Source organism: Gymnoscopelus braueri (assembly GCF_963280865.1).
Source record: "Gymnoscopelus braueri genome assembly, chromosome: 4".
Taxonomy (NCBI): domain Eukaryota; kingdom Metazoa; phylum Chordata; class Actinopteri; order Myctophiformes; family Myctophidae; genus Gymnoscopelus; species Gymnoscopelus braueri.
Genome location: NC_137605.1, coordinates 33,384,136 through 33,406,534, shown reverse-complemented (window position 1 = coordinate 33,406,534; position 22,399 = coordinate 33,384,136). Strand labels below are relative to the sequence as shown.

At 43.4% G+C, this 22,399-nt stretch overlaps 1 protein-coding gene across 1 annotated transcript; it reads right to left on the bottom strand.

Annotated features, from left to right (window-relative positions):
• Positions 1-878: 878 nt before the first annotated feature.
• On the bottom strand, positions 879-21,905 carry epb41l4b (erythrocyte membrane protein band 4.1 like 4B). Its single transcript, XM_080427377.1, has 23 exons — positions 21,023-21,905; positions 18,690-18,794; positions 18,465-18,507; positions 17,538-17,616; positions 16,832-16,876; positions 15,158-15,210; positions 14,324-14,444; positions 12,741-12,828; positions 12,144-12,232; positions 11,374-11,443; positions 10,692-10,861; positions 8,441-8,550; positions 8,101-8,131; positions 7,864-7,897; positions 7,637-7,740; positions 5,565-5,704; positions 4,874-4,998; positions 4,677-4,790; positions 4,483-4,538; positions 4,072-4,224; positions 3,708-3,828; positions 3,009-3,127; positions 879-2,450 (listed from the first exon to the last, which is right to left on the bottom strand). The coding sequence occupies exons 1-23, from the start codon at positions 21,293-21,295 to the stop codon at positions 2,387-2,389; spliced, it is 2,307 nt and encodes a 768-aa protein (XP_080283503.1). The 5' UTR covers positions 21,296-21,905; the 3' UTR covers positions 879-2,386.
• Between the last annotated feature and the right edge of the window lie 494 nt (positions 21,906-22,399).

Here is a 22,399-nt window from a genome sequence, read left to right as displayed (position 1 = left end):
TTTCTCGTTAGGTGGGAAGGTAAAGAATGGATAGAGCAAGCATGGTAAAGAGAGAAGGGAAACTAGACAAAAAGATGACGGACCCCCTCAGGGCAGATTTGGCATTGTGTAACACAATACTGTGCACCCCACCCAACCTGATCCCTTTTAAACACACTCATTCACCCACTCATGAAAAACACCTTGCCTTAAACCAGCATAGCAACACACCATTAGTATCTATGTAACGCAACACAAAACTCTTTTTTTTTACAATTACAATATATATATTACAATACAATTATCCGGCAGAGTAATTGTGCCAATTACATCATATACAGAATTTTTTAAATATGAAGTGATCACACAATCTTTTCCCCATTTATGTTGACTGAGTATGGTTGGACTACAATGATGTTTACAATTTTAACTAGGTAATCTAATGGGTATTGGCTATTTTGGGGGTTTTGAGTGACTTTACCTCTTCTATAATCCTTCTTGCATTTGTCGTCTCACATATGATTGAAGGATCACGAGATAAGACTGATGTATACGATAAAGCACATTCCATTATTCATGTGGAAGCCGTTCCAGTGTGCCTTGCCTTCAAGAAGATGCATTTACTGCTTTTACTGAAGTGGTTCACTGACTAATCAGGGGGACAATCATAACGTGACTCATCGTGAGCTGTGTGGAGAAGAGGCGGGTGTATCTGTAATATTCTTTATGACAACATTCCCTCAGGTTGGGTGAGGCACACACACACACACACACACACAGGGCGAGGCATAGCCTACAGACAGACACACACAAAGGGCGAGGCACATAGCCTACAGACACACAGGGTGAGGTCAAGCCACATTCCAATGTCAATAGAGATCAAAGATGCTGCCACTAGATAATTCTCAAACTGTTGAAGCATTATTTATTTGAGATTAAACCAAGGGTGTAAACAACACAGTGAGGATTTACAATTTGAAGGTACGGTAACAAAAAACACGCACCCCTTCAGAATGAGGTGGTGACGTCACATATGGAGGCTAACATAATAACTTCCAAGAACCAATTTGCATTTGACCTCCGAAAGATTAACATTGGGATAAAAACTCTGGACAACAGCAGGGTGATGCAGTATCTCTTCCTCTTGGCAAGCCCTAATCAGCAGTGTGTCTGCCAGTGCCTGCCACAACAGTAGTGGCTGTGGATTTGTCCCCATCTAATGGGCAATTTCAGACTGCAGCTCCTATCATTTCTTATACCAGGGCTGACATTAATTCACGTTCACCCCCCCTTTTTTTCGAGTTATTTTAAAGTTTTTCCAAAAATGTAAAAACCCCAAAAGCACACAATATTAAATAAGAGTTTGTAACAAACATGTTTAATGAATTGCAATGTCTATTTACACATTGAATTTCTTGATTTCGATATGAGTAGACTCGCTAGTCCTGCAGCACACAAAAAGGTTCTGAAATGGTACAGATCGCTGAGAACAGTCTTATGTAAATAGTGAGGTTTGTATCACTGGTGCTGGAAGAGAAAAGTCTTCAAACATCAGCAACCTGAAGGACTCCAGTCACTGGCTGAACAACATGGTCTCTGTCAGGTGCTGTATGTCCAAACTTCCATTTACTTTTCAGAAAATGGGAAAAAGCTGTGTTCCAATGGAACCAACGTAGCTCACAAGCTCTTGATAATACTTTGCATTGGTTCAATAATTATAAAACCCACTTTCAAGACCTTTCAGAGATAGAGAAAGAAGCAGATCTACAAGCTCACAATGCGTCGCATCTTGTAGTTTGGCTGTTTTCGACAAAGGAGGATATTCATTAAAAAACATAAAAAGTAAAAAAATGGAGATACAAGGTTTCTGCCCGACAGCGACGACATGTTAACCACTTCCTCTCTGGCGTCCCTATTTTGGGCAGGTCATAGGTGAAATATTTCAGAAATGTCAAAACTTGTGACCTTGCAGATCGGCTACGTTGGCAGTTCGTCGAATGACGAAGTATATAGGGCTTAAGTGGTTAATGATATCAAATCAAACCAAACCTAAACACAACCTCAAAACAATAATCCCTCCATTAACATCTTTATCATGCAACCAGCACCAGCTGGTCTGTGAAACTGTGTCTTAAACCATGTGTGTCAGTCCCGTCAGTGAGTCCTAAATCCATCTCACTTCCGTGTGGTGACGTACTACCGTTTCAGTTTGGTGAATATTAATCACCTTACTTGTAAAATAACAATTAAGCAAAGTACTTTTATGCAAATATATATATATAGATTTATAAATGCTGAATACATTATGTAAATGTGCAGCCAGCGACTTCTGGGACTTCTGCATATGCCTCCTCTGGACACCTCTGTTGTGTCTGGTGGTGACATCACAGGGTGACGGTTCAGTGTCTCAGAGCTCTGTCGTCAGGAGTGTTCTTAGAATCTTCTCTCTGTCCAACCTCATCTCCTCTCCACTACACACACATACACACACACAATTAAAGCATTTATGTAAGTCATGAAGCAACTGTAATACATGCAAAAAGTGCAGCAGTGCATGTCTTCTTCACTTGGCAAGAATCAGCTGTTACTCCCGGTTTTCTTTGTGTACTCACGCCACTTTTAGTAAGTGAATCCGCAAAACCGGGTACCCAATCTAATTACACTGTTCGAGTGTTTCATACCCACATAAAATAGGCATAATAAAAAAAACGTCATAAATTATTAAATTGTTTATTTATTTATGAGCACTTATTTTTCTCCATCTCCATTATTTCTTGCTGACCAAAACCAAAGAATGTTACTCTTGTGTACTCGTTTATAAGATTTAACTATTTAAATCTTGCTATTGAATTCAATTGAAGTCATTATAACATTATAACGCTTAAAAAAATAAGAAGTTTTATACGTGAGCTCACTGGAAAGGGAACTTGAATGAAATGTTTTATACGTGAGCTCACTGGAAAGGGAACTTGAATGAAATGTTTTGTATGTGAGGTCACTGGAAAGGGGACTTGTGGGAAGTGTAGTACCTGTCAGCAGATAGATAAGGGACCAGGTGTGCATTGGAGCTATTGTAGAAAGACGGGGACAGGTGGTGGGGAGACGAAGGAGAGGGACAACCTGGCTCCAATGCTGGCATAGTATCCACCTGGAATAGTCATGTGACATGAACACACACACACACACAGGCACACACACACACACACACACACACACACACACACACACGCGTCTGCTTACTTTGTGATAGTGCAGAGACTGAAATGAGATTACAACTTTGAAAGAGTTACAAATGGTTAAATTAACACTGAGGATTTTACTGTGTAATAAGTTCTAATGGTGTGTGCATACAGCATGTGATTGTGATTGTGTGCGTGTGTGCGTGTGTGGACACACAAACACACGCACTGACATGCACATGTCATCTGCTTACTTTCTGATAGCACAGAGACAGAAATAAGCTTCAATGCGAGCGGACTTAGTGGAGCAGAATGCAGTGAACAAATACAGTCTGTGTTCACACAGTAAAAACCTCAGTGTTCAGTACGGGACCATTTGGTTACATTTGTACACTTCACAAATGGTTAAATTAACACTGAGGATATTACTGTGTAATAAGTTCTGAGGGTGTGTGCATGCATACTGTGTGTGTGTGTGTGTGTGTGTGTGTGTGTGTGTGTGTGTGTGTGTGTGTGTGTGTGTGTGTGTGTGTGTGGTATGTGTGTTACCTGTGGATATATGGGAGGCTGTATCTGTCTGTCCAATGAGCTATTAGAACCAGACTTCCCTGCACTCTGAGAAGAAATTGCTGCAAGGGCCTCTGGGAGATTATCTTCATCTTCGTGGTTACTGTAGGGTGTAGGATAGACCAATCAAAGGACAGAGCTTGGGAATGGCATTCTGCACCAATTGCAGTACACAACCCAGCAATTAAAGTGAACAAATGGCATTTTCAAAGAGTGAAGATGCCATTACTATTGCTTTGTGGGCCCAGCGTAGCATTCAATTCAAGAGCGCAATTATCCAAAACCATAAGAGTTAAGTGCTAGCGGAAATGCCATTGAACAGTAATCAAAGGTCAGCTCTACTCACAAGCTGAACTGTCGGACCAGCCTCTTTCTGCGGTTGATGTTTGGGTTGGCTTTGGGCTGCAGTCTCTCTGGGGTGGGCTTGCAGTCAGGCCGGTGCGGGGCCTTGTCTGTGGTCAGGCTGGATCCAGCAGAGTCTTGAGATGAGCTGTGATACCTGAGGACCAACACACAAGACGACGCACATGAAAAGGCAGGCAAAGATAATATGTGTACACACAGACAGTATTAACCTCTTAAGCCCTATTCTTACTTCATCGTACGACAGTGTTTGTGCGACAGTGACTGTGAGAATAGCCGTGCTACCAGCTCACACAGCGTGGTATCATATGTTGAGCTTGTAGATCTGCTATTTCTGTTATTTTTGCCCCAAAATAGGGACACCAGGTTGTAAGTGCTTAAAAGAGATACTAGCCTGTCATTGAGCGTTTCACTTGAGGTCTTCGCCCTGGGGGTCACTGGACCTTCCTTCTTCATCACGGGCGGAGAGGAGGAAGTGGAAGGATGGGAAGTTAGGGAAGTTAGCTTTTCAACTGCAGGCAGGAGAACTTACAGGTCAATGTGTCGGTGAAGATGGGTCAGGTGAGAGGAGTTCACTTCGATACTCACCCTGAAAGTTGCTTCCATCTGGGCCTTGAGGATGTTACATTTGATGTGGTCTGGTAGCACCGATGGAGAGGCAGGAGGGTGCATAGACTTTTCAGACAGTTGCTTCTCCTCCCCCTGGCAAACAGGGGATGAAATGGTAAGGCGAGAGACTCAAGCTAAGCTGATTACAAGAACAGCGGTGTGAGATGGCGACAGACCTTGTTGTCAATGTTGATGTGGAGCGAGGGCCATGGGGAGGAAGTGTCACTGTCTGATTCCAGAGCCTTCAGTAGAGAATGAGAGAGCTCCAACCCATCTACTTGGCAGGGAGGGGGTCTGTGTTCTAATACACACACACACACACACACACAATATCAATAAATGAATACATTTGAGAGTACTGACCGGCCTACACTATTAAGGTGACTCTCCACCAAACAGACTACTTCAGCCAACAGACTGGCAGTCTGTTGGCTGAAGATGGCTCTACCGGTCGGAAGACGACCAAACCTGCTCGGTCATTGATCGACGGTACTCTAGAAGTCCCGACCCGACGGCACGGCGCTATCTACAACAGGTTGTCGGCAGGAGACGATTTCCAACGCCTTCCGGGGCCGAGTCGGGCCAATATCGACGTGGTGGAGAGCTGCCTTTAGGGTACGGTCACACATCTGCGCCTGAAGGGGAGTAGCTAACAGATGCCACGCATCAATTATCAATGCTGTCTTGCGGATTGTGGGCCGTGCAGATTTGCTGGTGCAGTTTATTGGCTCACTGAAAGAAAACTACAAGCGTGTGACTGTGCCCTTGAACATGGAGACAGGCTCTGCAGGTCTACACACCCACACCCAGAGTTATAACAGATTTGCAGACAGACCTATACATATCCATTAGACAGTGTGTACTTACTGCTCTTAGCATGTGTATGGCAGAGTGTGTCCTGGCTGTGTGTATGGCGACGGTGATGGTGGTGGACTTTTCCAGAATACTGCGCCTCGTTCTCCTCAACACTGAATTGATGCTCTGATCCAGGGCCACTCAAGGGGTAACTGAAGAGGACAATGCAATCACAACAAAACACAGAATATAAGGCCACTCAGAATGCCGCAGAAGCTACGATTAAGAATCGTGTCTGTGATGTCATGAAAATACAAGGATACTGGAAGACAAAACAATACCTGGAAACTGTGTGGTGGTAGGCACAGTCTATGATGACATCATACAGTACGTTAAATTAACTTCAGTTGTGAAAGGCTGAAAGATGGATCTTATATCTGCTCAATGTTGCAATTAAGCATTTTCTTTATTTGACAAGGCAACATCTCTAAGGCATAATGATTAGAGTAAACATTACAAGGCTAAAGAGACACTCTGTCAACATCACATGAACAAATAATTATGTAAACAATTGTCAGGTTTAGCAAATCTCCAACGTGGTTTCAAGACATTAAAGTAAAGTTTAGCACAAAATTAGACCTTGAGGTCTCTAGTCCCCTTTTCCATTTAAAATTAATTGCTTACGTTAAAAATAACAACCCAGATATGACATTTTGTGAATCAGCTCATTTACTCCCCCAGCATGTGTGCACATGAGTGAAACCGTGACACCTCTGTACATCTGCAAAGGAATTAGCTCACAAAGCACCGCCTAACACAAGACACAATTACATCCAGAAGATTCTTATAATTTCACTTACATTGAAAGTGATTTGGTTAATCTAGCTGTAAGAACGATCTCGTAGACATGAAGGGGAATTTTGGTCTTCCAGAGTCAAATAAGATCATGTATTATGCCCGATTTATACTTTGTAGTACGAAGGTGTTCCGTGCTGAAAATAGGCTCTGTGCATAACTTTAGTTCCAAGGTTTTCAGAAGGTGGCATGCCGGTTTCCTGTTCAGGTTCATTTTCCCACAGCTTCGTTTGATTGGCTCGACAGCAATTCATGAAACCAGCCAATCAAATGAATCTATGGGGAAATGAACTGGAACAGGAAACGGGTATGCTACCTTCTGGAAAGCTGGGACTAGAGTTATGCACAGAGCCTACAGCCAATCTACAACTGCTCGCTTGTAGATCTGTTCTTTTCAGCATGGTACGTCATCGTACGACAGAGTGCAACATTGGAAATATGGATTTGTACACTGAAACGTGAACATCCATTAAAAGACACGCAAACAAGGTAAAACAAAAGGCACAGAGCAATAAATGTGTTCTTATCTCTTCTCTATGGTATATGTCTCTGTGTTGTATTGGTCTCTCTTTTTCTCTCCATGGTAAGGACATTAGTGACACCTAATGAGATGATGCATGTTGTGGTGAGTGGATGATGATGGTGGCAGTAGAGGTGTTGACGATGACAGTGACGAGGATGATGAAGTGTGTTCTTTTCCATGTCCACAGAGCTGATCTCTTTGGGGCTGTTTCAAACTGTGAACCTCTCAGTGTAAGGGACAAAGTTCTGGGGTCAAAGTGCAGTCATGACCTTGTCCCTGAAAACCACACTGATGGATCCTGGGAAAGTGCCGCTGGTCCGCTCTGGTACGGAACTGTGACCGGCCTCTGGACTGGCAGCCTCATCAGACGGCCTGAAAATGTACACACACACAGCGCACACACACGTGCACACGTGTATGCACACACAGAGACATGCACATGGATCACACAGATAGACATGCAGGCGGGGAAGCAGACAGACAGACAGACAGACAGACAGACAGACAGACAGACAGACAGACAGACAGACAGACAGACAGACAGACAGACAATGAAGTCCATGAGTGATAATAAGTGTGATGAAAAATGGGAGAGCAAAGAAGAGAGACCATCTCCAAAAATAGAAACGTCTCCTCATGTCGGTCTGTGCTCTAAGACAGATGACACGAGAAACTTTTAGAAAGTCTGCCCCCATCACGTCCATGTTGTCTATTCATTCTAACAATGTATTCTCATCTTCCATCATGGCATCAGGGCTGCTCTTACCTGTGAGGTGGCGTATGTCCAGAGTGCTGGAGGTAAATTGGGGGCGAGAGAGCAGAGTGGGGCGGGTGCCAGGGATCATGGCCAATAGGAATGTTACACTGGTACTGGACGACAGAAAAAAGGAGGAAAAAAATACATTAGTGGATTGTGTATAAATATATACAGTGCACTGTGTGTGTGTATAATACATATATCATATACTGCATACAGACACACACATCACTCACAGGATGAAGGCTGGGGTCAGGACTGGCGTGGGAGCTGAAATACAGCAATAACAACATAATCAACATTAGATTAACATTCAACCTGATTATACTGCTAGACTAGATTAGGCTAGACTTAATAAGTACTCATGTGTGTGTGTGTGTGTGTGTGTGTGTGTGTGTGTGTGTGTGTGTGTGTGTGTGCGTGCGTGCGTGCGTGCGTGCGTGCGTGTGTGCCCATTCGTTCGGAAGACTCACCTGATGTGTGGTTTGGCTGGAGAAATAGTGACTGATGATGTCAAAGTGATGCCAGTCAGGTGAGAAGAAAGGACAAAGACAAAAACACTGAAAGTGTGAGTATTATTGTCTCTCATGATCGCTCATGAAACATCAGTAAGGATTTGCATCAGTGTACCATGGAACTCGGATATATAGGACCTCATAAAACCCATATTAATCGATGTACACCATTACGATTGTCCCAGTACAGTTTTAGAACATACACCTACACTGTACATTTTTACACTCAAGAGTTAAATGAACACTTGGATGTGCAGTGCTAGTCACAGATATTTCTTTACATGCAGATTAGATTCACCTTTGGCAAGTGAATGCGAGCGGGATGGATATCTCTTGCTTGGTCTCCTTTCAAATGTACTGGCTCTCCTTAGCCTACCACCATGAGTGGCCTGGTACTCCGTTTTACCACTAAGGCAGAAAGACAGACAGACAGACAGACAGACAGACGGGCAGAAGTAGACAGAGAGGTGGACATACAGAAAGACAAAAAGGGAGAGAGAGAGAGAGAGAAGCAGTGAGCCATAAGAAGAAAAGTTTAAGGTCTTTTGAAGTTCTAGTTGCTATGCGTTGTCGATGCTATAACCCCGGCAGGCTGTTTGTCAGCCTAAATATGGCCATGCCCAACGTAAGCGCAAATCACCACGTCACATACTGTACATCACATCATACCGTATAATGGAGATACTACCATGGGTGCGTGTGCACAGATAATCTCATACATTATAGAAATCCCTGCCGTCCAGCGCAAATTGACATTGTTGGCAGTGGTTTTATGTCCATATACAATATATGGAGATCCACGATGTCAGCGCAAATAAACGTTGTTTAGTGAAGGTTAGGTCCCAGTAACAGGTGCCTGGATTATGCCAAAATATGGAAATGCCTGATGACACAAGACTGGCATCATAGCTGACTGCCGTCATTCAATGCTGGGTACAGAAACCTTAAAAAGGGATAGTTTTTTTTTAAATCGATTAGTCACCACATGGAGACTTGAATTCATGGATATTTAGTTTTTTTTGTCACATTCCTAAGCCAATTATTTGATGATCAGCGGAAAGGTAGGCAGCTGTTCCGGTATGAGACACAAAGGAGACTCTTTGTGTCTCCTACCCTTTGTGTCTCCTACCGGAACCGCTGCCGGTCATCAAATTATTGGCTTAGGAATGTGACAAAAACAAAAAAATATCCATGAATTCAAGTCTCTACGGGGTAACTAATCGATAGAATTTTGGGGGTGAACTATCCCTTTAACACACTGATCAACACGTTGCAAAGTGCGACAACCCCATGTATTCATTTCAAGCCAAGCATCAAAGGTAATCCAAGATAAAGACAGAACAGAGCATTTCTGCAAAACTAGATTATATATCTCACAATTTATTGTTGAATACACATACACTCCCACCTCTGTTCCTGTCACTCAAAGCCACGGACAGGAAGATACCTCTTGCGAGATAAAGCTTTTTCTCTTATCTCTGATAGCAGTTTGACAAGAAAAACAAACATTGTGAATGAAGATTTGTCACCATAGGAACAAATCTGTGTAACCATAGACACACTGTAACCATAGATACAGAGGCTTCTGTTTAATGTGACAGACTAGTCGGCTACTGTTGGTCACAACCATCAAAAAGATCACTACAGCCTCAGTGGTCCAAGGCCTGTGAATCATAAGCTACAATGTGAACAATGTGTCGCTGGAGAGAATAGACGTCAGAGAATAGAGTTGTTTTTAGCGCTCTACCTCAGTGTTTCCCAAACAGTGGGTCGCAAACCCATTTTTATGGGTTGTGTGAGTAAACATCCCACTTTCATAATTTTTTCAAATTATTATTAAAAAAATTCTAAACGCTCACGAGGCGCCTTTTCACTAGTTGGGTCCCAGGGTCAGGAGACACCAAATGTCTCCTTTGGGTCTGGAGCTAAAAGGTTTGGGAACCACTGTTCTACCTCACTGTTTTCAATGTCGGGGCGGGGACCAACAGGGGTCCAAATTGACCCTTTTAAGACTGTAACTCAGAGAGTGTACAAATGGGACCAAATGGACCCTAAAGCTCTGTGCACAACGGGAGCGTATATTTCTTGCTATTAATTCGCAATTCATTTAAACTGCTTAAACTGTTATGAGTACAACGCAAATATAATGAGGCGACAAAGCGACGTAATAATTTTAAAATTAAATAATAATGACAGTAAGTGACAATTTAAGGTAATACCTAAAAAAAATAAAATAAAATAAAAGAAATTGAAAAAAAGACAAATTAAAAAAATATAAAAATAAGAAAGAGGCAAACATTTTGGAAATAGCAGATGCCTGGCGTTGTGAGCTTGTAGATCGGCTATTTTCACAATATTTATCTGTGGAACCGAGTCAAACAAAATGTAATGCCTACAATTCCAAGGGCGTTCCCCAGTTCAAATATGATTATTTATTTGGGGGGGGGGGGGGGGTCGCGTCCTGAAAAAGGTTGAGAACCACTGGTCTAATGCATATCAGACAGGGGTTCCTGGAAAGAAATAAAAAAGGTCGGGAATCACTGCTCTACCTGAATCTGAAGCGAGAGCCGAGTCGTGTGAAGTCACTGTGACTGGCCTGGCCTGCGGTGGGCTGCCGTAGCCGGAAGAAGGCATGGCTCTCCACAGCACACTTCCACAGGTGTTTGCAGCTCTTGGCACTGGCCAACTGGAACACAAACGTATGCTCCTGCTCGCGTCCCTAAACCAGGGGTGGAAAGTAAACCAAGCACCTTTACTCAAATACTGTACTTACAGTAAGTACAATTTTGAGGTACTTTTACTTTACTTGAGTATGTACATTTTTCAATACATCTCAAGAGGCAAATATTGCACCTTTTTACTCCAATACAAAAGAAAAATCTTTAGCTGAACAGATTATCAATATAAAACAAAAACACATAACGACTTAAGCCCTATTTTATACTTCGGCTATTCAAAATAGCCAATCTACAAAGTTTGACAAAGTTTGAAGTATGCAAGTACTTTTACTTTGGTACTGTAAGTATATTTCGATGCCAATACTTTTGTACTTTTACTCAAGTCAAATTGTGAATACAGGCCTTTTATATAGTGGTATTGCTACTTTTACTGAAGTAAAAGATCTGAGTACTTCTTCCACCACCAGCATAACCCATTTACTGTTAGCATTATCACAGCTAGGTGTGTGCGCTCATTTGTATGGGAGAACATGTTCCGTCATGGGATCTGTACCTTATCGTCATCCTCCACCACTACCAATGTGAGACGACTCTTTTTGAAGTCCAGGCGTGTGATCTTGGGCCTGGGGACACACACACACACACACACACACACACACCACCGCAAAAACGGACATGAACACAGAAGATAGGTTGGTTAGCTTCTCAGGCATTGTCGTTACTCATAGCCCGACACATACTTCTAGGCCTGTCACAATTTTTACATTATCGTCTAATCGAAATTATTTTTGCATAATCGTCATAATCGTTTCCATGTTGAAAGATTTTCACAAATTTTCAAACATAAAAAAATAGCTGATCTACAAGCTTACAACGTGTCACCTAATGACGCGTTGTAAGCTTGTAGATCAGCTATTTCTGCAATTTTTACATTACAAAAAATTATTAAAAATGTCAATAATTTCTTTGTTATTTCAGTTATTTGTCATATCTGCCCTGTGCATTTTTTGATTACGAAGCCTAAAAGGCTTCATATGTTCCAATGTTCAATGCCAACCTCACAATTAAATCGTTAATCGCAATTACTTGAGTGACAATTAATCGTCAACTTAAATTTGTCATCGTGACAGCCCTACATACTTCGTCGCACGACGGTGTCCCGTGTCAAAAATAACCAAACCTACAAGCTCACAAGACGTCACGGATGCTACGTGTTGTGAGCTTGTAGGTGTGCTATTTTCGGCGCGCCACACTGACGTGCGACGGAGCATAAACTAGGCTTATGGTGGAATGATGGCTAGGGACGTGCCCTCTTCTATTTACCAAAAGAAGAGGCCAATCTTGCTTGAACCCTCAAACACCAGGATGCCTGTGGGAGTGAGGCCTAGAGCGTATTCCCCTCCATCTCGTCCCTGAGGACACAACATAGTGAATGGAAAGAGCTTTATTCACAAATGTTTACCCATTACTGTATTAATGTAAGGAGACCTCACAATACAAACAGAAAGGCAACGACACAAAAAGACACCCTCAATATTCAAAAGAACATTCATGTGATTGATTCATGTAAACTATTGAAAACGTATGGTTGCTGTCAGGTGGAAGCCTTGTACAGTATGTCCAAAACCGGTACTTTTTAGGAAATGTAATAAATCCCAATGGATCCAACGTAGTTATAATTTAGTCACAAGCTCTTGTTAATACTTTTAATATTTATAAAACCCATAGACACTTAACCCCTTTCATTTTTTAAAGTAGCAAAAATAGCAGATCCACAAGCTCACAACTGAGCTTGTAGGCAATTTTTGCTACTTTTGTTTGACACTGTTGTACGATGAAGTAGGGCATTCATTTACCCCAAAAACATGATAATAAGGTTTCTGCCTGACAGCATATACAGGAGGAAATATGCACACAGACCTTGACAAAGTGCATTTCTACTCCATAAAGCTCCAGCCATTTGCATTTGTTGAGGAAGGCGGTCTCAGCCTGGGATGGGCTCTTCCCTCTAAGGACACACAATGAGTCATTAAGTTGAGCTTTCACAATAGCATTCATCATAGCACTCATATCAGTCACCCTCAGCTCAGATACTGGGCATGGCATTGGCACAACACCCTGAACAAGGACACACAGTCACGTCTAACTTAAGCCTAATTTATTCTTGTGTGACATGTCGCTCGAGTCGCAGTGACACATTTTTCATTTGAAAAATACGGCTATTTCTGTCGAGCGCGACTTTTTCACTGGAGGATATTAGGCTTTAGCCTACAGTGTCTCTCTGGCTCTGGATAAAAACACACAGGCAGTGAGAAGAAGAGATAAATAGGGATGAATCTATGGGAAGTACTCTGTGAGTAAGCCTCCATCTGAATTCCTCCCTCGCTCTTGGTATACCACGCCAAAGGGGGGATTGTGAGGCGGGAACTCCGCGTGGCTCTGTCCTGGTGTGGCGTCGGCTCAATGAAGTGCAGCATATGTGGTTGTAATCTCAACCGAGATGGGAGCGATCACTCTGGCTGGGTTAAATACTGCCTGGATTCAATCAGTAACCTCCAGGGATTAATCCCTTAATCCTTCACCCAGACCAGAGAGAGTGAGTCGGAGGGACGGAGGGAGGGGATAGTTGGGAGAATGGTGGGACAGTGAACTTTAGAGGGACTTTTCACTTGAAATCCTGGTGCAGAATGACCGTGTTGGAACAACTTCCTTTCCAATTCAGCGGCCAACAGTTTGCTCCCAATGAAGGTCAAACTATTGGCTACATTATGCCTCTTACCAGCTGCACTGACAACAATAGCATAGTGAGAGACCTGGCCCTGTATAACGTGCACTACAAACGGATTACTCCCAGATAGATAACCTTTAACCCAGTGGTGTAAAGAAACTAAGTACAATTATGAGGTACTTTTACTTTACTCAAGTATTTCCATTTTCCAAAACTTGACACTTCTGCTCCACTATGTCTCAGAGGAAAGCTTTGCACTTTTTACTCCACCACAATTATTTGACAACTTTAGTTACTTGTTTCTTCGCAGATTTCGATTAATTCAAAACACACATTTTATATTATTTTATGCTTTAGCAATTTGAAAATAGCCGATCTACAAGCTCGATCTGCTATTTTCGATAAAGTTTGACAAATCCTGAACAATCTCTCTCTGTACTTTTACTCAAGCAAAGGTTTTAATACAGGCCTTTTACTTGCAACAGAGTATTTTCATATTGTGGTATTGCTACTGTTACTTAAGTAAAATATCGTCTCTGTCGAGTGGAAACCCCATTTGTCCAAAACTATTACTTTTCAGGATTCAAATTCAAAAATAGATCTACAAGCTCGAAACACGGTTTTGATACTTTTGTGTTACGCTGTGTAGCGTATATCAAGTAGGGCATTCATTTACCAAAAAACACAAAAAGTTACAATATGGAGATAAGAGGTTTCTACCCAACAGCAACGATATACGAGTAGCCTACTTCTTCCATTACAGCTTTAACCTCACCTGAGCTCAACCCACTTGCCGAAGATGTCTGCCTCCATGCCCTCACTCTGTTTGGGAGTGAAACGAAACTCTGATACAAGCTCTGGAGACTGCTCCATAGGATCACAGTCTCCCAGCTCACCTGCACACAATGACATTCACAATCACAAACTCTTTTAATTGCCAGGTACGTTTGCGCATAAGCAAAACTCCGGAATTATGACACTATTAAGAAACAGTAAGTTGACATAAATATAGTTAAGATAAAGATAGACTATACAATATAGAGGCTAATATGGGTAAGTAAATTAATAAATATAAATGATTGCACTTGGTGTATTATGTAATAGTGGCAAGATAGTATAGTGATAGTAGAAGTAGCAATAGTACACAAAGACATGCACTGACACACACACACACACTCACACACAAAGTACATTCAGGGAGAGGCACACATACAGACATACCTACATAAACATAAACTTAAACATAAACAAATAAACAAACACACACACACACACACAAAATGACACATGTATTGGGGCTTACAGATGCATTGGTTGAGTAGCAGATATTGGTTGAGCAACAGGGGAAGGAGCAAACATAACGATGTCATAACAAATGCAACAGAATGTACGTGTACAGTGCGTGTGTGTGTGTGTGTGTGTGTGTGTGTGTGTGTGTGTGTGTGTGTGTGTGCATGCATGCGTGTGTGAGTTGGTAATACAGAGAGCATCAAAGTATCATAATTATGAAGGGGCTTACAATTGTGAAATAAAAACGTCCCCAAATAAGGTCATAATCTCTGGTAAATGTTTATAGAAATGAAGCAGTCTTTGGATGAAGTCTACTTACTCTGTAAACAATAGGCCCCAAGTTCTACTGAGACATCGTATGGACATTTCAACCTGGAAAGACAAGAGTTGACACTACTGTGACAAATGGGTCCCAGACATGCACGTGTGCATTTTGTATTGTTGTCATAGCTTGAAGAGGAATAAACATGTGAATGCACAAGATTGTGTGTGTGTGTGTGTGTGTGTGTGTGTGTGTGTGTGTGTGTGTGAGCATACACGTGTGTGTGTCAAGGAGAAGAGCAGCCCTTTTCTTAAAATAAGCGGCCTTCATAATGGAGCTCAGCTCAGGGGAGCCATGGCCCAGATAGAACCAGGGGGAGGGAGAGGGGAGACACGCTGTCTGTGTGTGTGTGTGTGTGTGTGTGTGATGTCCTGAGTGTTACTTTTTACCTTTGCGGGTACCATTTGTACACTCTTAGAGCAAAACTAACACTCAGGATTTTAATGAACACACTGCAGACTTCAGCGTGCTGTACACAGTGACCCCAACGTGACAAGTGGTGTGTGTGTGCGCGCGCGCACGCACGCACGCACGCACGCACACACACACACACACACACACACACACACACACACACACACACACACACACACACACACACACACACACACACACACACACACACACACACACACACACACATTTATGTGTGCATCACAAATTTTGCTCCACTTGCAAGGAATTGACTTCACTACATCTCTGCTGTCGGGCAGAAACCAGCTAACTCCAAAATGTAATTTTTTCAGGAAATGAAAAAAACAAAACAAAAAGTGGAGATAGGAGGTTTTGTTCATCATTGATAAGAACAGCTGAATGGACCTCCAAGCTTACAATGAGGTTGGAGGTCAAAAGGGTGTGGAGCCTGGAGTTAGCAAAACCAGAGTTAGCTGGTTTTGTCAGAAGAAGCGCTTTTTAATACTTTTCATTGGTTCAATATTTTTTCTAACCAACACACAGACGTAAAGGGTGTTCAATAGCACTGATTTATGGGAAAAAAACGAAAAGGCTGAAAAATTGAGTTAGCTGGTTTCTGCCAGACAGCGACGATACTTCATTGTACATCAAATGGTGAAAATGGCCGGTCTACTTGTGTTTCGCCTATGTTCGGTTAATGGTCGCCTATTTTTGCCAAATGTTCGCCTAATATGAGTATGACAAGCACAGAATAGGGATGTGAGCAATGGTTAGCAATACAGATATTAGTGATAAGTAGGGGTGTGCCGATATATCGTCCCGCGATATATCGCGATACGTTTTCGTGACGATATGTATCGTTTTGGGAGAAAAAAATATCGCTTTGGATTTTTTTTTTTTTTTACAATAATAATAATCAGACATGCAAACAGCCCCGAGGTGAAAAGGGTGACAACATGTTTTTTTTTTTCGGGTCAGGTGTCACACTATTGCCCTATTTGGATTCAAAACGGCTATTGCAGCTGAAAAGCTACAAGTTTGCATGTCTGAATAATGCAAAAACAGAATTATTTGTTTGCATTTGCTTTTTTTCCTCCCCCATATATTTTCATAATAAAAAAGTGCGTATCGTATCGAAGTTGTGAGCCCAATATCGTATCGTTTCGTGAAATTAGTGTATCGGCACACCCCTAGTGATAAGGTTATATGTACAGTACATGCCAGTGTTACTAATGAGCGATATCAGGAACTGCTTACTTGCCGGACAGAATGTCTTGTCGGAGCTGCAGAACAAACAGATACCTAAGGAGGAAATGGAAAGAACATAAAGAGAATGACAGGTGCAGAAAGAAGACAGAATCTCAGGCAGAAGAAATGTCATGACCAGTAACGTGCGTAATGGGTCCCAATCAAAAACGCTCACATGCCGTCTTATCTGCGATGGTTCCCAATCGAACACCCTCACTATCTGTCTTAACAGCTCTCTGTCCGCTTGGCCTTGATAACAATCTTGCCCACAGGAGCTAAGTAATTAGCCCATCTTCCCATTTGACTCAGGAGAGGGCTCTCTGTGCGTGTGTGTGTGTGTGTGTGTGTGTGTGTGTGTGTGTGTGTGTGTGTGTGTGTGTGTGTGTGTGTGTGTGTGTGTGTGTGTGTGTGTGTGTGTGTGTGTGTGTGTGTGTGTGTGTGTGTATGCCAGTGGTGTTCAAACATTCTCATGTCAAGGACTCCAAAATTCATATGTATTTGTCAAGATTTTATAAAGCAGACGATTTATAAGCTCACAAGACGTTTGCAGAGTGATGCTTGTTAAGCTGCTGTTTTCAAATATCCGAAAAACTAAATTGGGCTTAATGTTTAGACTGTTGCTCATTTTGCTGGGGACCGCTTGAACCCCCCCCCCCCAAGGACCCCACTTTGAGAACCAGTGGTGTATACTATACTGTATGTGTAAGTGTGGTACCTGGTAAATTCCTCATGCAGGTTATTTGGCTCTGAGGAGTAGAACTTCACTCTAAAGAACAATCTGCATGGAGGACCATCTAAGAAACACAAACGGCAAAAACAATTAAAGAAGTATACTTGTGTGTGTGTGTGCATATGAGAGAGAGAGAGAGAGAGAGAGAAAGAGAGCAAGAGCGAGAGAGAGAGCGAGACTGAGTAAGTCTAGTGTGACAAAGACAAAGTGTCAGGGCTATTAGTACAAGGGAAGAGAAAAGCCCAGAGGAAGAGACTCATTTCATTATGTTCTGAGTAAAGGCATCAAGTAATCATATATAGAGATTTTTTTTTATAAATCTATTTTTCAAGAGAGACCTGGCCAAGATATCACACCATTACAAGGTTACAAAAAGTACAGAATAGAATCAATATAGACAATAGTTAAGGAAAATAGACATGGGACAACAGATACATAAGACAAAATCCAGTTTAGGAGTAGCTGCTGCACTCTTCAGTTACACTGTTTTAAAAATCAGAGCTTTGAACTCTCCCAGGGAAACAAAATCATTAAACTGTAGTGTGGTCTGGAGGTTATTCATGACCAGGGCGCAAAATAGGACAAAGCTGCTCTACCAATGTCTGAGCAAATCCTGGGTACCTGCCTCTATCTGCCAGGTAGTTTTTTTGGGCTAGTCAATAAACAAAAACAAATGACGAGTGGACTGAAGTCTGTAACAGTGTCCAGATCTCCTCAACCCCTCTCTTTCTCCTTCTGACGCCATTCATCTCTCTGTCCCAAGTTGGGAAAGCAAACATGGGTAAGGCTCCGTAATGCACATGTTAATCGCCATGTCAACATCTGATAATGAGCCACCTGCTCCCAGCTCACCTGCCTCCATATAAATTACAAACATACATACATACATAAGTAGAAAATGGTTGAACTTACCTCTAATCTGTTTCTTTATGATTTTGGTCATATCCAGCCAGTGCTGAGAGAGAGGACAGCATTAAGGTGAAAGAGGAAAATATCAGATCTTATTCTCTGGTGTTGAAAGGAAGTGCTTGATCAATGTGTGTGTGTGTGTGTGTGTGTGTGTGTGTGTGTGTGTGTGTGTGTGTGTGTGTGTGTGTGTGTGTGTGTGTGTGTGTGTGTGTGTGTGTGTGTACTCACTGAAACTTGTTCTGGATCCATGTATTGCAGTCCAAAGTAATCGGCCTCCACCAAGTCTAAATGATAGATGATCTGGTCAAAAAGCTCCTGTCCATTTGACTTGCTCTACACACAAAACAATGAATAGCAAAATTAATCCCAATGTCCTTAGTCCTTACAGCCTCAGTCGTAGTGGAATCTAAGCTATTGTACCTTATTTTGTTTCTGATTAAATGCATCTTTAAACTAGCCATTCTAAAACTATAGGGCATTTATCAGTAATAAGGGATTCCTGCAATGTAACAATGGCTGATAAGAACTAATCAGTGAAACACCAGTGAATATAACTGGAACAAAGCAACTTCTGGTGCACGTGAAGGTGGTGTGTGTGTGTGTGAGAGAGAGGACCAGGTCTGCATCTGGGTCAAAATGAGAGGGACAAGCCCTGAGGGAAAGGCCCTTATTCAGGCCTTTGTCCATATCACACACACACACACACACACACACACACACGCGCGCTGCACAAGAGGCACTGTGTCCTAAACTTCTGCTAAACATGTTCCTTTTGTAATGTCTGCATGTATTTTATCCCTTAGAATGTTCTAGTCCAAAACATGTCCTGAATAAAGAACTTGTTGTATGTTTGTAGGGTGTGGGGAGCGCAAGATGACAGCCTTGAACTTTGGCTCATGTCTGTTAATAACTAGCTTAAACTCGCTGGTGTGTGTGTGTGTGTGTGTGTGTGTGTGTGTGTGTGTGTGTGTGTGTGTGTGTGTGTGTGTGTGTGTGTGTGTGTGTGTGTGTGTGTGTGTGTGTGTGTGTGTGTGTGTCATGGGACAAATGTTACCACTATGCACACTCGGCTAGCATTGTGCAGTAGTTGAAATACAATCTCCTGTCAAATGAGTGGACATTCGTTCAGTGTCCCCAAAACTTTGCCTATTAGGCAAGGAACCCAGGGGGTTCTAGTTCTATACTATGCAATAGTTGTGCCCAGGCAAAACTAACCGCCTACCAGACAAGCTTCAATTCAATTAGTCTGAAGTTCCATTCAGTGCACCTGTATATGAATACCTGTGGGATAACACAGGACATGAACAGACTTGTTCCAGCCCACCAGTGACTGAGCGACAGCGATGTGTCATTTTGCTTTGTTTGTTATACACAGCAAAATCCAGTGTTACTTACACACAAAGTGTACAAATAGCCTAAACCCAAAGCCATTTTTACACTCTGAGTTAAATGAACACTAAGGATTTTATTGCGTACAGCAATGCATTTACCAAGACTTGTTGATTTTATTGTTATGTTGTTGCTGTTGGGACTGCTGTTTGTAGGACAGCAGCAGAGCCTCTTTCAACATACGAGGCTGATTCTCTCGATAACGCATTATGCCTGCAAAGCATTGTAAGAGTGACGCATGCAACAGCTTCCCTGACACACATGACCTTCAAAATGAAAACATCTCATGAGAGGAGACTTACCCACACATGCCCACACACACACAGTCACACACACTGACCAACCAGCCCCTCTCGCACTGGAAATTACGCATGCATGTCACAGAGACCCAACAATGATAAATCAAATCAGGGAATTGGGGAATAGCAGATGGAGACTGGAATTGAGACTATGAAGGAATTAGAGGGAGGGAGAGGAGGTGGTGGGGAGGATGAGCAGAGGAGAGCAAGTAGCAAGTGAGAGAGGACTTAAAAGAACAGAGCAACGAGGAGTGGAAAGGAGATTAGGAAAAGGACAAATCAACAGTGTAAGATTCGAGGAAACGCGAAGCAATGAATGGAGTGATGGTGAGATGACAAAAGAAGGTTGACCATAAAAGAAAGAACAGATGAGAGGCAGGACATAAGGGACCAGGGGTCATAGACCTGAACCCCCCCCCCCCCCCATCCCATGTCCTGTCCCTCGTGGGGTTTGTTGCTTTCCCAGTAGTCAGAGTGGGGAAGTAATGTGATGAGCTGGCTGATCAAGACACCATCTGTAGCTACCCCTCTGTCTGTGTGCAAGAGGGACGCGCGCGCACACACACACACACACACACACACACACACACACACACACACACACACACACACACACACACACACACACACACACACACACACACACACACACACACACACACACACACACACACACACACACACACACACACACACAGTTTAACTTTGAGTCTGTGAGCTTTCCATAAATCCTTCTTGTAAATTGTAATTCATCTAGTGTCCCTCATCCTGTGCCACCATGGGGTTGTGTGTGCGTGTGTGTGTCTACACACAGTCGGTCAGTGTCAACACAGAGCCACTGTCACAACACCAGGCGGGCTTCACTGCACTCACAGGCAAATCCACATTGACGTCCGAGCCATCCAGCAGCAGGACGCGACAAGTGATGGTGGTCCTGGCGGTCCCCGCCGCCGGGATGTGCACGGCCGACCCCCCGGTCACCACGGCGGGCGCGTGGATGACCTGCTGCTGGTGAGCGAGGAGCACCGAGTTCCCGGCTGCCCCTCTTCCTCCTCCTCCTCCTCCTCCTCCTCCTTTACCGTCCCGCTCGTCCTGAAACCGTCTCCGGGAGCGGCGGCTGAACGTCCTGCGCAGAAAGCCCATCATTTTTCGGACCCACAACGCGAGGAGGTCCGTGTTTCTGGAGCGCAGCTCCTCGCCCAGAACAACAACACCGGGAGAACCCGCCACCGAGTGTCAGTGTGGGTGACCAGACCACCAGGGTCCTGTTGCTGGCTGCCACCTCCTCCCCGGGGCGAGGAGTCACTCGGTAGGCACGGCGGAGACAGACTTCAGGCTGCCGATCAATCCCCCAGCTGGACGTCGGCAGCAGCTGTGGACTTCAGCCGCATACCAATCCAACTAATAACACATTTACCGCCGACCAGTTGATCTCCGACCATGCATTCACTCCACTCACGGAAATACAAGCCCGTGTCCTTTCCCTTCCCTCATGCACCTGCTGCCGCCGTCCAATGGACTCTGAAACAAACCCCGGAGAAATCCCGTCTCACGGTCTGCGGTGGGTGCTGTGGCGGGGACCCCTCCGTCTGTCACACGACCACCTGCAAGGGAAGTGGGCTTCCACTGGAACAAAGCCTCGTCCTCGTCCGCTCCAGAACCTCCGTTATCATCGCTCGTTCCCACCGGGTACAGAAACGGGTCCACCTCGGCTCACACAGGTAGTCAACCAGAGGAACTGGACAAACAGCATGATCTGCGCCTGCGTAAAAACACAACGCAGCACAAACTTTTTTACCCCGACAGGGCGACCCATCACTGGCAGTGAACCAGCGCCACCTGTCTGTCGTTATTGGGGCCCCTATTGAATTGTATTAAAAAAGCGAAGGACCTTCAGAGATATAAGTCTCCACCCATAAACCTACTGCTATTGGTTATTTACGTTCTATTGAATTACGTACAGCCAACTACCGAGGGTAGTGGCCTGTATAGTGTCCACCAATTACATGACTCCCACCAATAGGTATAGTAGGCCGATTAGCTCAGTTGGTTAGAGCGTGGTGCTAATAACGCCAAGGTCGCGGGTTCGATCCCCGTAATGGCCACGTATTTTTCGGAGAATTGAATACACAGGAAGGATCCCAATGGAAACAAGCCATAGTGGTTTTAATCCTTCTGGCATCCTTTTGTATTGAACTGTACTTTCTGTGCTTTTTTTGCAAACTGTTTAAGTATTCAATCAATCAAACA

Coding starts and splice junctions, on each gene's coding strand:
- epb41l4b (XM_080427377.1), bottom strand. CDS start 21,295: ATGATGGGCTTTCTGCGCAGGACGTTCAGCCGCCGCTCCCGGAGACGG. Junction 17,617..18,464: donor CATAAAGAAACAGATTAGAG/GTAAGTTCAACC, acceptor TGTGTTTCTTAG/ATGGTCCTCCATGCAGATTG. Junction 4,225..4,482: donor AGTGAAACGCTCAATGACAG/GCTAGTATCTCT, acceptor GTTGGTCCTCAG/GTATCACAGCTCATCTCAAG.